Source organism: Anoplopoma fimbria, chromosome 4 (assembly GCF_027596085.1).
Source record: "Anoplopoma fimbria isolate UVic2021 breed Golden Eagle Sablefish chromosome 4, Afim_UVic_2022, whole genome shotgun sequence".
Taxonomy (NCBI): Eukaryota; Metazoa; Chordata; class Actinopteri; order Perciformes; family Anoplopomatidae; genus Anoplopoma; species Anoplopoma fimbria.
In genome coordinates, this window is record NC_072452.1 from 5,992,290 (window position 1) to 6,009,182 (window position 16,893).

Here is a 16,893-nt window from a genome sequence, read left to right on the forward strand (position 1 = left end):
GAAACAAATGCTCAACAAACCAGAATATGTTTTATATTTTAGATTCTTCAAAGTAGTTGAATGAGAAGGTGTGTCCAAACTTTTGACTGGTACTGTATATATACAGTGGGTACGGAAAGTATTCAGACCCCTTTAAATTTTTCACCCTTTGTTTCATTGCAGCCATTTGCTAAAATCGAAAAAGTTCATTTTTTTTTTTGCATTAATGTACACTCAGCAACCCATCTTGACAGAAAAAAACAGAAATGTAGAAATTTTTGCAAATTTATTAAAAAAGAAAAACTGAAATATCACATGGTCAAAAACTTTGCTTTATGAAAGATATATTGTTTTATATTGACTCATAAAAAGAGTATGAGAATCTTTTTGTCATTCAATGTAGTAACTGTGTGAGTTATGGAGAAGGAACTCCGACTCAGCATTTCTATAACTCCTGAGTTGAACTGTAAATGCCAACAGCACAACAAAGGGAACATGAATTTATCAGGGATGCTGCCACAGTGTGCTCTGCTGCAGGTTTACTCCATGTCCCAGAAGTCACAGGCTCACATTGTTTTCCAAATCCAGCTCACATTTCTGAAACACACTGCCGCAATGATGGACATAATCCATAATTTCAAACAGCACATGTTTTTTTTGTTGTTTTTTCAATGCAAATTCATAACCCCACAATCATTGCGCTCCATATCAAAAATGTTCCAGTCTACCAGATTTGAATTCGAAGAAATCATTGTGTTTTTTCAGCTGGTTGATGCCTTCACTTCTGCATTATAGAGAGTTTTGTTTTGCCTTTTTGTTGACAAAGGGGGGTGACACCAGTGAAGCATGATGCGAAGGGATAAAGAGTCGTAAAAACCTTGACTTTTTTCTGCATAATGAGTAAGAAAAAACCGTAGACATGAAGGATTATGTCAATCAGTGCAGCAGTAGTCTGCGGATATTTTAAGAGAACTGGATACCATGTCTCAAGATCACGTCCACTTCATTCCAATGAAAGATTTTCAGAAACCATAATAGTTTCCGTTGCTCAGGCTTCTGCGTCCCATAGAATATGCTCACTATACGTTCACATACGTCTAGCTATAACTAATATAGTCAAATACACAGTCCTGCAATAAATCCTCCATGGCGGTTATAATGTTCCGTTTATTGAAGTTTTAGATGTATTTAGTTGTGCTGTTGAGCTGCGTGTTCTGCTAAAAGTGTTTCTATTATTTTGTCCACCCCATTTATACCAACGAGGGATAGGCTGAATAACAGAAACACCTCGCTGCATTATGCAATACAGTTCAACAGCGCCTCAAACTTCATCCTCCAAAATGATCATTTTGTTGACAAAACTAAACATTAGAGCCTTCATGAGGGGAGGATTTGTTGCAGGACAGTTGCATTAGAGTGCATTAGTAGCTCTTCTTTGGCTAAGCCGAACCGACCTCCTGCCGACTCCCTGCGTACATGAATTGCATGAGAATGACTTCCTGATGCAACTCTTTGAGGCTTTTGTTGGACCTTGATAATAATAACAGTCATGTTGAAGTTAACAGCTGTTTCTTTTGTAATGATGCAATAATGGCCACTTCATCAGAAAATAGACAAGACTTCAGCTGTTTTTAAAACTCTTTAGAATACAGCGGGACTTTCTGAACTCTGAAAATGAAACAGACTTTAGTATTGCAGACAGTAGTTCAGTCAGGCGCTGAAAGAAATCTTGAAAGCCAGAATTATGTGAACACATTATTATAGATGACTCAGTGGTAATGCTGTTACAAACTCTGTTCCAAAGGTAGGTCACATTATGATGAGTGCCAGTTTTCCGCATGTGTCAGCTGTAAAAGAGACAGTTTACATGGAAGTTGTCAAACTAATTTGAGGATTAACAGAGAGAAAAGAGGCCACGTCGTCTCTTAACGCCTCACTAGTGTGGCAGTGCTTTTTGGTAGTCCAAATTTGTTTCATGCATTGTTTATGTAATTTTGTCGCCCCTCCTGTAACGGCAATGTTGAAATTTATTTCAACAAATAAAAGTAATTGCCAGCGATGTTTAGACCGCTCCTCTAAATTGGCAATCAATCAGATATACTGGGACTAGTTATTCAGAAGGTGGAATCTTTCAGTCTTTAGTGTTTGTTTGAATTGGCCTAAAAGATGAGTCCTCTTTACTGCTGCACCTCTTTGCTCATTATAATTTATCTGTAAAGGTTACATCTCATTTCCCTTCTGGGAACTTTGCGAAAGTGCTGAGAGCGTAAAAAAAGTTAGAAGGAATCCACTCGGGCCGTTTGGGTTGGGTGATGAAATAAACTCCAGAATCTATACACTGGAGCAGGAGGAGGAAATATACTGTGGATTATTCTGTGACTCTGGTTTCCTTGAAAAAAAAAAAAAGACTGTGGAATATTTTCTTTGAGTTAAAAAAAAATAGGTAATGACTGGGCTGCTGAAGAGAAGGGTGCTTCCTCATCCAGCAGCAGACTTTTTATAGAGAGGTGAGACAGTCTTAACTTAACCAATGAATGCATCAAACATGTACACTTAACTCCTTTTAGAAAGATTTCGACTACACCCTTATCTCTCTGTGAATGAAACAATGACAAATGACAAATGATTTTACTGTTTGGCTGCAACTCACAATGTATGTCTTTAATTGTATCCTGTGATCAAATATTTTTGATTAATTGACTAACTGAAGAAAAAAAAAGTCAGCAAATTGAAACCCAAAAAAACAACAACCTCACATTTAAGCTAGATGTTATTTGTGACTTCATAATAATGGATTATCAAAAAAGTCGTGTCTCAGCAGTTGCATCTGTGTTTATGATTTTATGTGAAGAAAGTAATGCAGTTAACACATAATTCTATATCTTCAATGCATCTGAAAAGAAAAGCCTACAGTGCTGGATCCTGACTGGCAATGATACAGGCTATAAAGGCTCATAACAGAATATATTTATGGATAATAGACTATAAAAGCTGTTAATTGTGTTCAGTTATTCCTGAATACTGCTGCAGATATGTTTTTAACCACAACAACTTCCTTACATTGACTTGCAGTTGATGTTAGAAATATTATTTATTACTTTGAAAGCAGTATATGGATCAGTTCCATGTATTGCTAATATATCTTGTTCCATAAAAACAGTGATTAAGCATTTATAACTATGGCCCATCTTTATGGCCAAGATCTTTATCTTTGTAATAACCTGTGTGAGGAAATATAATTAGTGGACTCTGTGTCCTCTAAGTCATGACTGACAAACTCATTTTGATATTGAGATTAGACAATAAAGCTGTTTTATTGTGACACTATATTAGTATTGGTGATGAATTATGCGGGAAGTCCTCTGAAACATTTTCAGATGGTATTAAATCTGCTTCAACCATTTTTGAATCTTTTTTGACACTTTTCAGCAACCTTTCGATTTACTTTAGATTCTTTGAAAACACAGCTTGAGTTACCATTGAGGAAGTATAATATTGTGTGTATATATATATATATGAAGACTTAAGAAATGATCTGAAGTCAGATAAGGTCTTGTTATATTACAGTATACAATAACCTGAATCAGTGTGGATCAAAGTGCAAAGCACTTGCTTTGGCTTGACAAATGACTGCATTATGGGCGGCATCCAAACCTTTTATTAGAGGCATCCTGATTAGTTTCTCTGCAACTGGAAGATTAAGCGCACACTCAATAACCCACCGCCCCAACAAAAATGTGATTAGAATTCCAGTTGAATGAATTTTAATAACCGAAAGGTGAGTGTACTTCATTTAAAACAGTAGAGTCTGTAAAAAAGGCGACAACTGGGCCAATATTAACCCTTAAAAAGTGTATTACATTTTAGACCAAAAGGTCATCATCCTGTCCTTTTTATTGTGCTTTGACATGATGTAGAGAAAGCTAGTGAAAGGGCAAAGGAGTGATATCCTTTATTTATACATACGGCTTCAGTTTAGGTTTAGATTTGGCTGAGAAAAGATTTCTCTCTGTTGTGCTCGCTAACTCAACAGAAGAGCAAATCTAGCTCTCCTTCATTGTTTCAATTGTATAACTGTCTTTTTATTTATTTAAGGGAAGGTTCCACATTTATTCATTTTCTGACGGAGAGCATGATGAGAAGGTCAATACCACTCATATCTGGTCATTAAGTGTAAGGCTACAGCCTGAAGAAGGTTAGTTAAGCTTAGCACAAAGACTAGAAACAAGTGGGAAACACCTAATCCACCTACCAGGACCTATACAGTTCACCAATTTGCCCATTATGTCTTGTTAATGTAATCCACAAGAAAACCAAAGTGTATTTGAGTTATGTGCCGGACTATTTCTTGGTTGGGACCAGTAACTTCATGGAGTCCCAGCTGATTGGAACAGTCACAAAAGCAGAGAATGAGGCAAAAAACGTAAGTGTTCTTGTAGGTTCATACAGAGAAAGTATGTCAGAAATATAATTAGGTCCTGGCCCAGTAAGTGATTGTACACGTGCAGCAAAGTTTTGAGATCAATTCTCTGATATGTTGTAATATGTTCACGCGGTTAGAACTCTGGTGGCTGCATTTAAGATAAGTAATAGTTAAGCTTTTTACAGTAGACTTGAAAAAAGTATTTAAAAAAAATCTAACCAGCTTGAAATGGATGCATGGATAACTTTTTGAGATGTAACTGATGTTATATAACTGCTCATTTTAGATTAAAGTCAAAAACAATACTTGACTCATCTTTATAAAAATTCTAAGTTATTAACCTTTATTTATTCAGTACTGTCAGCATTAGAATGGAAATAAAAATTATCGATTTTTAAAAACAGCTGCGTTTATAGATCGAACAGAAGGGGGCCAAGTATTGATTATTGTGGTACTCCACAGGCCATGCTGATCTACTTAGAAGTAAATTTGCCAGTGGAGATAAAATAATACCTGTCTTAAAAGTTGGACCCTTACCAGTTCTTGAGAGCCCAACCCAGTGTTCAGACCTGTCAAACAATAGGTCTGATCAACTATAACAAAAGCAGCTGTGAAATCTAACAATACCAGAATCTGAAAATAATTGAATTAGCTATTTTTGATATATTGCTATGAAATGCAAGTTGAAAGCTAGTGAAATTGTATAAATATAATATTAATAGGGTTATAATGGTTCTATATAAATGTTGACGCTTCCTAATTTTTTCAGTAATAATTCTATTACGCTTGTCTTCCCTCTCCTTTAAAACAATGCCAAAAATATTTAATCAGTGAAGGAAAACATGAAGAAATGTTGCTTTCGAGATTTCAAAATTGACTGACCACTGGAGGAGAGAGAGACTCCAACAGGGACTAGTGGAGCTGGAAAAAACACATCACAGCTCCCTTTGGGCTGTGACGTGTTTAAAATACTGAAAAAAAACAAGTTGTAGGCACACAGGACATTAATCATGTTCTCAGTAATGCAACAATAACTCTGATTTTGAAAAATGAATGGGCAGACCCTGCTTAACCGAGTCTCATCCCTGAAATATATGCAGGATAAAGAACTATATTTCGTGCAAATTAAGTAACATGCAGGTTATTCAATCTGGGAGACATTCATAAAAATAAAAAATAAACTTGGAAACAAAAATTGTTATTGAAAGAGTTTCAGAAAGAACAACCCAGATACTTATAATGTATGAAAATGTATGCAACCTAGACGCTGTGGTTTCTATATCTGCCAAAGTTGAGTGATGTTGTTTTTCCTTTTTATTTTTTGGAACACAACTGCCAGAACTAAATATTTAATGTCACAGCATGTAGTGTATAGCAAACAGGCATATGTGTGAAAGCTCCAGTCCCACAGTGAACTTGTGCTGTTGCCTGCAGAAAGTGAAAGCTCAGCCTCAGGTGGATCCAGGCGAAGATGCATGTCTTTGTTTGATGGTTGTTTGTTGGGCTGAAACATTGCTGCTGGACTTGATTTGAACCTGCTCTACACGGCGATATGCCGTCACCACTGAGCCAAATTATTTGCATTTTATTATGCGAATGGAGGAACACCAATTATAAAAATGTGATGACCGACCACAATTTATGAATGACAGCTCACGGTGTCTGTCTGCTGCACTATGGTTAAAAAAAAAAAAGTCCTATAACTGTTTCTTAAACTTTTTTTCTGGAGGCTCCCTTTTTAAAACTGAAAAAAATTCATAATGACCCAATTCACAATAGTCTATGAATTGAGAGACAATAGCTTTCCTGACCATTTTTACTGCCGTTTCCACATCCACTTATATCATCTTGAATAGGTAAACCAGCTGAAGACACATATGTTTGATAAATCACAACTTTTTAACAAATACACAAACAAACAGAATGTACGCTAGCCCTTTCATATTAGATTCATTATTAAAGCAGGCTAAAATGATTAGTACCATACAAACTTTCAGGCACTCTCGTGTGGTTTAAACATTAAATAAACTGACTAAGGCTCATGTATTAGCAAAAAGGGGGGGAAAAAAGTCTGGATATTGTTTCTTTGATCAGATTTGGATATAAAAAGCATGCTGTATGCATCAATAAACACATTTTCTCGTTCTGAGTTTGAAATGATGGGGGTGGGATAATAGAGCAGCAGGTCTTAGTGGTTGCAAATTGAACAGTTTTATTATGAAGCACAGAGGGTCATTTAATGAGTGTCACTAGATGAGGTTTTTCAATAATGAAGCACATTGGTATGAATCACCCAAGCAGAAGTTTGGTCCAAATAATTACCCCACTGAGTTTAACAATTATAACTGCCAGTGGATCCACAGTACAGAGGCGGGGGAGAAAATAGCAGCAGTCATGGTAAATGGCAAATGGAATTGTACTTGTATAGCGCCTTTCTAGTCTTCCGATCACTCAAAGCGCTTTAACACTCCATGCCATTCATCCATTCACACCCATTCATACACTGAAGGCAGCAGACTATGGTCTAGCTTGTGTGGTTGTGGTAGTTGCATCTCTTGCACAATTTGTAAATGGTCTCAAGTTGAATAGATTTGTTGAGGCAGCAAACTTACTCCTAAGATCTGGGATTCGGTCAGTGTCTATTACTTTTGTATTTTTGTCTACGAACATGATAAAAATCGCTTGTGGGGATCCCAGATCTGGAGGTGTTTTCTGTTTCAAGTACCAAGACTTTTCAGTTTTTTTGATAACAGACACCCAGGTGAGAAACAGATGAACAGACAAGATCAAAATAACAACCTTTTTGTCAGAACTAACATATAAATGTTGTTTGCACTCCACTGTAAACACACAAAACACATTTTGGAGTTTCCTTTTTGAATGCTCTTTTTGTTTTCTTACATAGTCTCCAGTGAGGAGCAGCGGCAGTGAATGGTCACTGTCGGAGCTGGACGCGTTGCTGCTGGCCGGCACAGTGGGACACACCCTCAGCTTGGCGGCGAGCAGCTTTGTAGAGGAAGAGCACCAAACCTGGTACTTCCTGCTCAACACCCTCTGCCTCGCCGTCTTCCAAGACGTGTGCCGCAAGTACTTCAGAGAGCAGAGGGGTCCAGGTGATGAAGACGAGCCTATCCTCCCTTCCAAAGACTGCCACTCCCCAGCTCACCCCAAGGCGGAGATTTACTCGGAGAGGTGGCTAGCGTTGGCCACGCCTCCCTTCACTCTGGTCTGCTGCCGACTGCTGCGCTCCCTCAACCAGACCGGGGTGCAGTGGGCTCATCTTCCCGACGTGGGACATTGGCTTAACAGGTTGGGTTTACCATTCCTCTGAAATTAGTAAATACAGAAAAAAATACATGCATACATACATAGATTTTATTAAGGCAATTTTCATTTCGAAATGCTATTTTTCAAAAGGCTGTTTATTAGTTCACTCTGGCATTTTTGCAGGTGACTCACAATCTCACTTGTCATGACACTTGTCATTTGTGCAAAGCAGAGTGTTAACAGCAGCAGCTACCTGGCTGATGCATAATTACTCTTGGCAGCATTATGATTCCTAAGAGGTTCCTCTGGGAGAAGACGCACCACTCTATGAATAGCAAAGAGACAGAGCGGTGTGTCTTTCTCTTTAGCTTCTCTGAAGTCTTCGGAGTTCCCTGTTAAACAACACAAAAGAGCTGGATAAAGAAAGTGGTTATACGTTTGAAAGTTTAGCTTTCAGTTTATTTGAAACAAAGTCGGTTAAAGGAGTGCATGAATCCTTTCCAGCGAACTGAACCAAACTCCTCTGCTGGAGAGGGCTCAAAGAACATTGAAATCTTCAGCAATTGAGGATTATTAGCACTTCTTTTTATTGCGGACATGTGTGACTGTCATAATTACAACTCATTTTTAACATAGCTAGAGATGAGGGTGAGACTTTTTTAAGGTTTTAGTGCATGTCCCATAGAAATTAAGTGAAAAGGCTTTTTTCGCTGTTTCAGTCCCGAGATACATCAGTCAAACAGGGAAGGATTCATTGTAAAAAGAGGGGTGATAACAAATTGTCCAAAGACAACAGCGTCAGAAGTCTACATTACATTACATTACATTACAGTCATTTAGCAGACGCTTTTATCCAAAGCGACTTACAATCAGTAGTATATTACATATCATTCACCCATTCACACACTGATGACAGGCTACCATGCAAGGTGCCACCATCAGACTCTAACTAACATTCATGCAACATCCAGTCCACACCGATGGCAAGCCTTCGGGAGCAACTTGGGGTTAAGTGTCTTGCCCAAGGACACATCGACTGCCGAAGCCGGGTATCGAACCACCGACCCTCTGATTGGAACCAGCTCCTTCCAATGTAACCAGCTCCTTCCTGTTCTCTGGGGAATATACAAGCAGGCCATTATGTGAAATTTAGGACATAGATGAGGCTGGTTGAGTGAAATATACAAGGAAATTACACTTGATAACAAAAAAAGGCCCTGAATGATTTGGTCATCACAGACGTTTAAGGAAAGCTACGGGGTTTTAAGTATTTTCTCCTGACACTGAAACATTTTTTAGCGTGTTTTTCTGGCTGAGAAGCTGACAGGACCCTCCACTTAGTTTTTTTTCTTCCTCTTAAAGATTCAAGACGGGAAAATAGGTTCTCTGATTGCTCAGTCTGTAGAAAAACGGCGATTTCTCGGTAAAACTGAGCCATTAATATTCTGTCAACAGCAAGGGGCAGGGGATTACGGTTCGTACTTTAACATGCATCACATGGTGGAATAGAGATGTGGATTCTGACCTCTTCCCTGTCCAGCGTTGCCCTTTCCTCCTACCTCCACTGCCCGTTGCTTGGATAATGAGATCAAGGTGGTGTTGAGCCTCATCTTGTCTCAATAGTACCCAACTTTCACTGCTGTCTGTTCCAGCAAACGGCTGAAAAAACACGGCTTCTATTCAACTTTGATATGTCCTTTGAGGTCTTATTACTCGTCTGTGCTCAGTGGCGGTGTAATTTCAAACTATCTCGCCTTAAATCCAGTGAACAATTGAAGATCCGTGCCTCTTTAAAGTTTAAACTACTGCTGGAGGATATGACTGACGATGTTTCATCTCATCCAAATGTTCTCTGTTGCTCAGTAAATAGTCTACTTCTATGTTTGGGCTTCCTTTTTTTGATTGGTCAAAATTCATTATTTTTCCGAAATAAGGAAAAATGATAAAATACTAACTATGACTTTGAATTCAGTCATAAAAGTTCTTCATATAAGAGCACAGCGTTTTCTTAACCCCATGACTCTTGTCTCTCTGCTGTGCTTTCCAGCTCCGAACACAGGACGGTGCTCTCCCTGCTGGCTGCTTTCTGTCTGGTTCTTATCTACCTCCTGGTTCAAAGACGGTGCTCATGGGTCTCTAAGGTTGCCCTCGCCCTCGGACTTCTCGGTGTCTACAGCTACCGGGCAGCCGTCGGCAACGTGTTGTTTCCCTGGCAACACTCTGGTCGAACTACGTCCAAGTGAGTTTTTTTTGTGAACCCTGCGATCTGGATTTCATTCTCCATAACACTTGGCAGATTGCTTTCCCCTGTTAGCCAGTTCATTTACAGTGCAGGAGTGCTGGGTTGCTCTCATTGAGCGTGCAGGCCACTGTGCTGCGTGTGTAACTAAAGACAAACACTCACATGCATCTCTTAACCTCTTAAACTCCCCTAGGACACCGGCGTCCTCAGCCGACATGATTGTCTTTCAGAGGCTGGAGCTGGCTAGGTTTTAAAGCTAGTGATGATCATATGAAACAAGATAACCTAATATATACATTAGTACCAACCAGGTCATGTTTGTCAGGAAGGAGAATTTATATCCAAAGTTAGGCAAAATTATGGTGAGGTAAGATCTGGCATGGTCATTTTCAAAGGGCTCCCTTGACCTCTAACCACAAGTTATCTGAATGAAAATGGGTCTCCCCTTTACAGAAATGCCTCCTTCATGCTAATCCCATGCAGTTTTTTGCATGCCGTGTAAATGCATTTTCACTTAAACAGTCTTGGTATTGCATGAATTGAGTTTGACTGAAAAGTTGAGACTCTTGTGGATTCAATGAGCCCAACTGTATTCATGTGTGATGATATTAGTCCTCCTTGTAGCCATTTCATTGTAGTGAAACCATTTTTCTGAACCTTGACGTCCCTGTGATAAACGAGCTGTTACGACCCCATGAAACTTTACAACAAACTAGTAACATAGGGCATTCAGGGAGTATTCGTGAGTATTTCTTTCCTAGGTATATTGACAATAAGGGGGTTTCTGAGCAGTTTACACAAAAGAAGTTCTCGCCACCCAATTGCCATAAAAAGCTGTTCTTGCTGAAATCTCCAAATGTCAAAAGATCTAAGCTCTTTGTACACTTTAAACTTTCAACGTTTCAATAGGCGCCTAACTGAAACATAATGTTTATTACCGGAAAAACTTGACAGGCAGTGCTGAGTTGCAGCTTAATTTATCTTCAGGTTCCCAGCTCTCAGATGATTTATACTTTGTACATAATTATGTGGCACATACTGTTAACCGGACCAAAATGGTTTTATGCTCGGGACTTTGGTGATGAACTGCACTACAGCTGCTGTTGTCGTTTTCTTCACATCTACCTGCAGTAAATCTCCCCAACCCGGTATAACCTCAAGTCCTAAAAAAAACGTCTGACAGCGTCTCAATTTCATTTAATTACACGGAGAGGCGAGTCGCACAATCTGTGACTGTTGATTTTAATTGACAGTAGTATTGACAGTTCTGTTCTCCTCCAACACAAGTCTCTGGCACAGCCTCAGTCCCCACCCACCCCTCCTGTCCTCCCTAACTGATTATAACAAAGTTACATTTCCACAACACAGAGGAGTAAGCTAGATAATTAGAGTTCAGATTGAACAGGGATAGTGAAGAGGTAATATATCAACATGCAGGATATTGGAATAATAGTTTTGTAAATTTGCTTTTCATTTGGCCTGAAAATTAGTTTTTTTTTTGTAGCTTCCATGACTGAAATACAAAACCATCCACTGCTCATTGTTGGGTTTGGAAATATATAGGAACTCCTCGGGGAACCTCAAGATCTGCAAAAATTATAGTGCAGGCCGTAAAGTGACCTTGCACCTTTAGACATGATTATTGGAGGTCTTTCAGAAACGATATGTGCTTCTAGCCAGCGTTTGGCTTTAGAGTTGACAATGTTGGTCGGTCGGTTGGTCGCTCCACCACTATTGGACGGATTGCCGTTCCATTTTGTACATACATTCATGATCCCCTGAGGATACGTTCTAATTGCTTTGCTGGTCCCCTGACTTTTCCTTTTGCCAACCAGAATGCCAAAGTTTGCACTTACCTGGTGAAATAATATCTCCTGGACAGATTAACACAGAATGATGTTGACATTCATGGTCCCTAAATGTTGTGTGACCTTGGTGATTGGACTAAATGTTTCAACAATAATTGCATGGATTAGCATGAAATTGGATGAATTATAGTAATCTGGTGATATGTTTTTATTATGGTCTTGTCAACATGTTAATTTATCCAATACCTAAGTTTATGTACTATTAATTAATAACATTCCCATTAGCTATAGCATTTAGCGTAACTGTGCCTAGGTACAGCCTCTCAGAGCAAATAGCATGGCTTGTGACTCTAAGTGTTGTTTATGTAACTACAGGAAAGTCATATTAAATCATGCAGTTCTTTGACAGATTTAGAGACCAGAATTAACTCCAGAATTAGAGACATTTGTACTGATGATTTGCAAGAAGCAGAAATATTTAACATTGAAAATGTGTACTTGCTACTGTACTGCTTAATGATAAGGACAGTGCTTTTCCAGCTTTTTTGGGGGTAAAAAAAACATATCTCAATTCTTAAATTGCACTTGAGTTCCTCCTGCTATCATTAAAAGATAAATCTTGAGAAGAGTTTGGATTCTGAAAACCTGCAGCTGCTCTGAATCCCTCGTGGTATACACCTGAGGAAAAGTATCTCCTCTTCGGGGCCCTCAAACCTTAATCAAGCACACTAGGTTCATAATCACTTTCATTTCACACAGTATATGATAAAACTGTTGCTGTGATGCACAACCCGTCGGTGTTCAGTGCCCCTTAGACAATCTGTGTGTCCTTGAACTCAACCTGAATAATGAAAAATCATGTTTAATGTGTGCATTTAAAAAAAAAAAAAAGAAGACATCATTATCCTTGAAGACTGATGCCTCTTTACTCTGTACACACTGAATCCTTTAGCACAATCTATATGTAATAGCTGTTGTTAGCATTGTCCAAAAAAAAGAGAGGAAATCGACCATCTTGCAGCTGCTAAGTGTAATTTTTCATTCTGCAGACTGTAGCTTGGCACAGAGTTATCTCCTACTAACCCCCGTCAGGAAATAATGAGTGTGCCGGGCTGCACACAGTTCTCCTGTCTAGTTTTCCTGACCTCCCTTCATCTACCACCAGTACCTGGCCTTCCCTAACCTTTCCTGTTCTCCTTGGCACTCACTCCTACTTGCTCGCCTAATTAAAAGCTCAACCCCTCACCCTTATCCACACAAAGACACCTGACTAGAGCCATGCAGGGACCCCCGGCTCCTTTTGACGAACTGTATGATTGACAAGGTTGACATTGATCCGGTCCAGACCTCAACCAGTTGATCATTACGGTTCTCAGCCTCAAGGATGTATTTTAGACTTAATCCACAGTGTGAACTGCTTTCCAAAGTTCTTTATATGTAGCTAAGACAAACTGTAGTCTCTGGTCTTGTGACATCTCAGGTGCTGTTATTTGATTGCCTGGCAAGGAGAAGTTATATTGGTGTAATTATACAAGATTTTTTTTTAGTTAAGCTCCCATCTGCTGAGTTGTTGGATCAAATAATGTTTCAAATTTCCCACAGGTCTGTTTCTTACGGTTTGGTATTTTTTAACATATTGTTGAACTTGTGGTTATTTTAGATAGAATATCAGAGTAATTCATTTTTCTCTGATATGAAAAAGCCCAAAAATGTCTCATTTATCAATGCTGTATTTTTTCCTTCACACCATAAAGTTAAATGTAAAAAGGAATAACTTTGCACAGTGACCCTTTTTAAAGTCCGGTCTTCCTGGGTGACTCTTTCTGTGTGTTTTATCAGAGTGAAGCCCCCCTGGCTGCTCCACGGTTCCCTGCTCGCCTTCCCTTTGTGCCAACTGCCTAATTGCACTGTTGCATCTTTCAAAAATGGCTAATGGGGTTGAGAACCGCTAACGGTACTCACTTTTAACGGTTCAGAGTTTAAAGAGTTACTTGGATTGATGCCACTGTGGATACAGTTTGTCTCTCTCACACACACAAACACACCCTTCCTTTGGCATAATCAGAAATGAACCTAAAAATAGACAACTGACAGTAAAGATGTACTCTGCAGTATTTGTATTTTACTTGATATTGAGATATCCCTGATTACGACTCGAGCACAACAATAAAAAAGTAATCAATAAAGAAAGGAACGATGAAGGGAAAGATGAAGCAAATCATTTTTTTAATGTTCTAATAGGAAGTAGCTCAACATCAAAGCAGCCGGCTGAGGGCCAAATCTGTCTAAGCCTCTATAGATCATAGCCAAAAGAGTCTCCGACCTCCTCCTTAGCATTAATGGCACATATTCTACCAAACATGACACTACAAGAACCATTTACAATGTTTGTTTTCATCCCCGTGTGTGTATGTCTGGGCTTCACGCCTGCACAAAACATGACCCATTTTATCATGTACTGCTTTATCTAGATAGGGGCTGTTTCCAAATTTAAAAATATTCATGCATGCCGATCCTGCTTAAAAATGGAAATATATTCAAACTTGTCTCAAAACACCTGTGAAACCCTTGCCACACACACACCCCACGCATAGACAGACACATACTCACGCACAGAATTCAGTTTTCAGTTTTATCACCCAAGAGGTAAACCATTTTATAACCCTGTTTGAAAGGCAATTCTTTGTTGCTGGAACACATCAGTGATAACATTTAACAAATCATTATTCTTCATTGACTTTAAAGAATTGGTCATAAAATGGCCTTTGTGTTTACTTAATCTTTCTAGATGCTACCGTTTTGAAAACTGATTTCAATACAGAACACAATGCTCAACAAAAATAAAGACATCAACACACACTGCCAGTAGAGCCGGTATTGATCAACGGAAGCATTTGGCAGACTAAATGAAATTGAAAATGCTAACTCACAGTAGCATTTTCATTTCCCATGGGAATTCTCTGACAATATTGAAATGGAAATGGAAAAGCTACCTCCGCTTTTTGGTTGACAATATTCAAAAACAAACTCAAATTTGAAAATGAAAATGCAATATAAATATTGTAAGTTAAGTTTAGATGCATCATTTAAGTCCAAATTTAAATTACAATTGTATATAATATAAAATGCACTCTACATTAAAGGTGCATACAGCTATGTGAAAATTGAAAAGTAAATGAATTATTCCATTTTAATTTCAGTAGAGACTTAAATAGGGCAACTGAAAATGCTAAATTAAGTTTTCAATATTTATATTGTAATTTCATTTTCAAATTTGAATTCACTTTTGAATGTTGTCGACCATGAAGCGGAGTTGGTCTCTGAAATTAAATGTCAAATGGCTTTTCCATTTTTCATTTTAATATCGTCAGAGAATGCCCATGCTTGTAGTGCAAATGAAAATGCTAATTTCATTATTGAGTTTTAATCTAAAGTTTGACCCAATTGATGCATTTGTAAATGGGAAATGAAAATGTTTTTTTACGATTGCACAGTGTCATTTTAACTTAGTCTGCCAAGTTCTTCTATATTGATCTAGTGGTTTGTAGTCCATTTATATTGTATAGTCCCCCGCTGCGGGACTAATAAAGGATTATCTTATCTTATCTTATTTTATGGGACCATTGTTTCAAAGTCTGCCACTTTGTCCCAGTGGCATTACAATAGTTGCAACTTCGACGTGCCCAGATTTATCCCCCCAAAAACCACAGCTCAGACAAAGTGGGCAGGCCCTCCTCGTTCTCAGGCGTCTGCTTCAAAGCTTTCCTCTGCCTGTGAATTACTTGTTTTGGCTGATATACTGTAAGTGTTTGCCCGATGCAGGTGATTGATGAAGGGGATATACCAAACATGTTGAGGGGATCGGATGTAGTCTTACCTTTTCTTATTCACTTGCTGGAGCACCAGCGCTTGTTTCCAAGGTAACATGGAATCCAGGCAGCTTCTCTGTACCACCGCTTGACAAGCTACAGTTTTCTGTCTACTGCTGCTATTAACATTACAAACTGCAGCAAATTAGATCAGATTGATTCGGCCGGTCAAGTATTCTCCGAGTTGCCCCAGGGCGTTAAAGCCCCTGAAGGCTCTTTGAAAATCTGAAAATCTACCTCAATAACATTCGAGGGTAAATGAGCAACAATAAAATAAACATCCTGTGGATTCAGTTAAACTGTGTCAACTTTGACAGAACATTATGTGTTCATGATGGACTCCATCAATCATAGTAAGAAACTGATTGAGAAAATTTGTAATATTATATCAATAGAGCTACATCCCACAAGATAACAGCTAGAAAGTGTTCTAGCTGTGATAGGTGAAACTATCAGAAGCTGTTAACAAGTTACGAACTGCTTTAAGCTTCTTCCTGCTGGTTTACCAAAATATCATATAGGAATATAAAATATAGTCACTCAGTAGTGCAGTAGTGTTGGCAATAATGTGGGCTGCACATTCGATGCCCAAATATAAGTTGAATAAGTAACTATTAACAAGTTTACTTTCAAAACGTACAAGTTTTTTATTGAAAATTGTGCAAAATATCCTTAACCCTTGGAGATTGATTAATTTCCCTACGAAATTTTTCAGAATTTGCCTGACCCTTTGCTACCCTAGTCATTAGGATACTGTGTTTAGTATGATACCATACCGATAGCAGAGAGAACAAGTGTGTGAGTAATGCTGCTTTGGACATATTTTTAGGCAGAGTCATTTTCCAGGTACCTGACTAGAAATGCTTTGATCCATTGATTAATGAATACATTGGGGATAAGGTATTACTGCATCTGCTTTAATGAATGTTTAATGACCTGCCTTGTCTTATTAACCTGATAGTGGCACTCTCTAGAAATACTTTTATGTTTCCGGCCTGTGGTTCTCAAATGTTCTGGAACAAAACCGAGGCCTGCTGTGACCTTGGTGCTTGTTCGGTGGTCTGAACAGCACCATGGTCACATGGACCTCCAAAAGCCCTTTACAAACTCCTCAATACAAAATGACAATGTATCCGAGGAGGGCTGCTGGGATTGTTGCTCAATACTAATGACTTAACAATTAAACTGTCTGTAGTCTGGAACAAAATCTCCCTCTAGACTGAAGTTCCAAGATGCTTTGCATATTGCCACCAAGCACACGTACTTCACACACAAATAAGAACGCAGCATTATTGACCCAGCTTT

The 16,893-nt window shown here is 38.6% G+C and overlaps 1 protein-coding gene across 3 annotated transcripts in view; it reads left to right on the plus strand.

The window, feature by feature from the left end:
• The window catches only part of pigg (phosphatidylinositol glycan anchor biosynthesis class G), a 78,094-nt gene that overhangs the window by 27,018 nt on the left and 34,183 nt on the right, over positions 1 to 16,893 (plus strand). For all 3 annotated transcript variants that reach the window (XM_054597601.1, XM_054597600.1, XM_054597602.1), the window contains exons 9-10: positions 7,308 to 7,711; positions 9,717 to 9,908. In XM_054597601.1, coding sequence (XP_054453576.1) covers positions 7,308 to 7,711; positions 9,717 to 9,908 — 596 coding nt within the window. The remainder of the gene's footprint in view (positions 1 to 7,307; positions 7,712 to 9,716; positions 9,909 to 16,893) is intronic.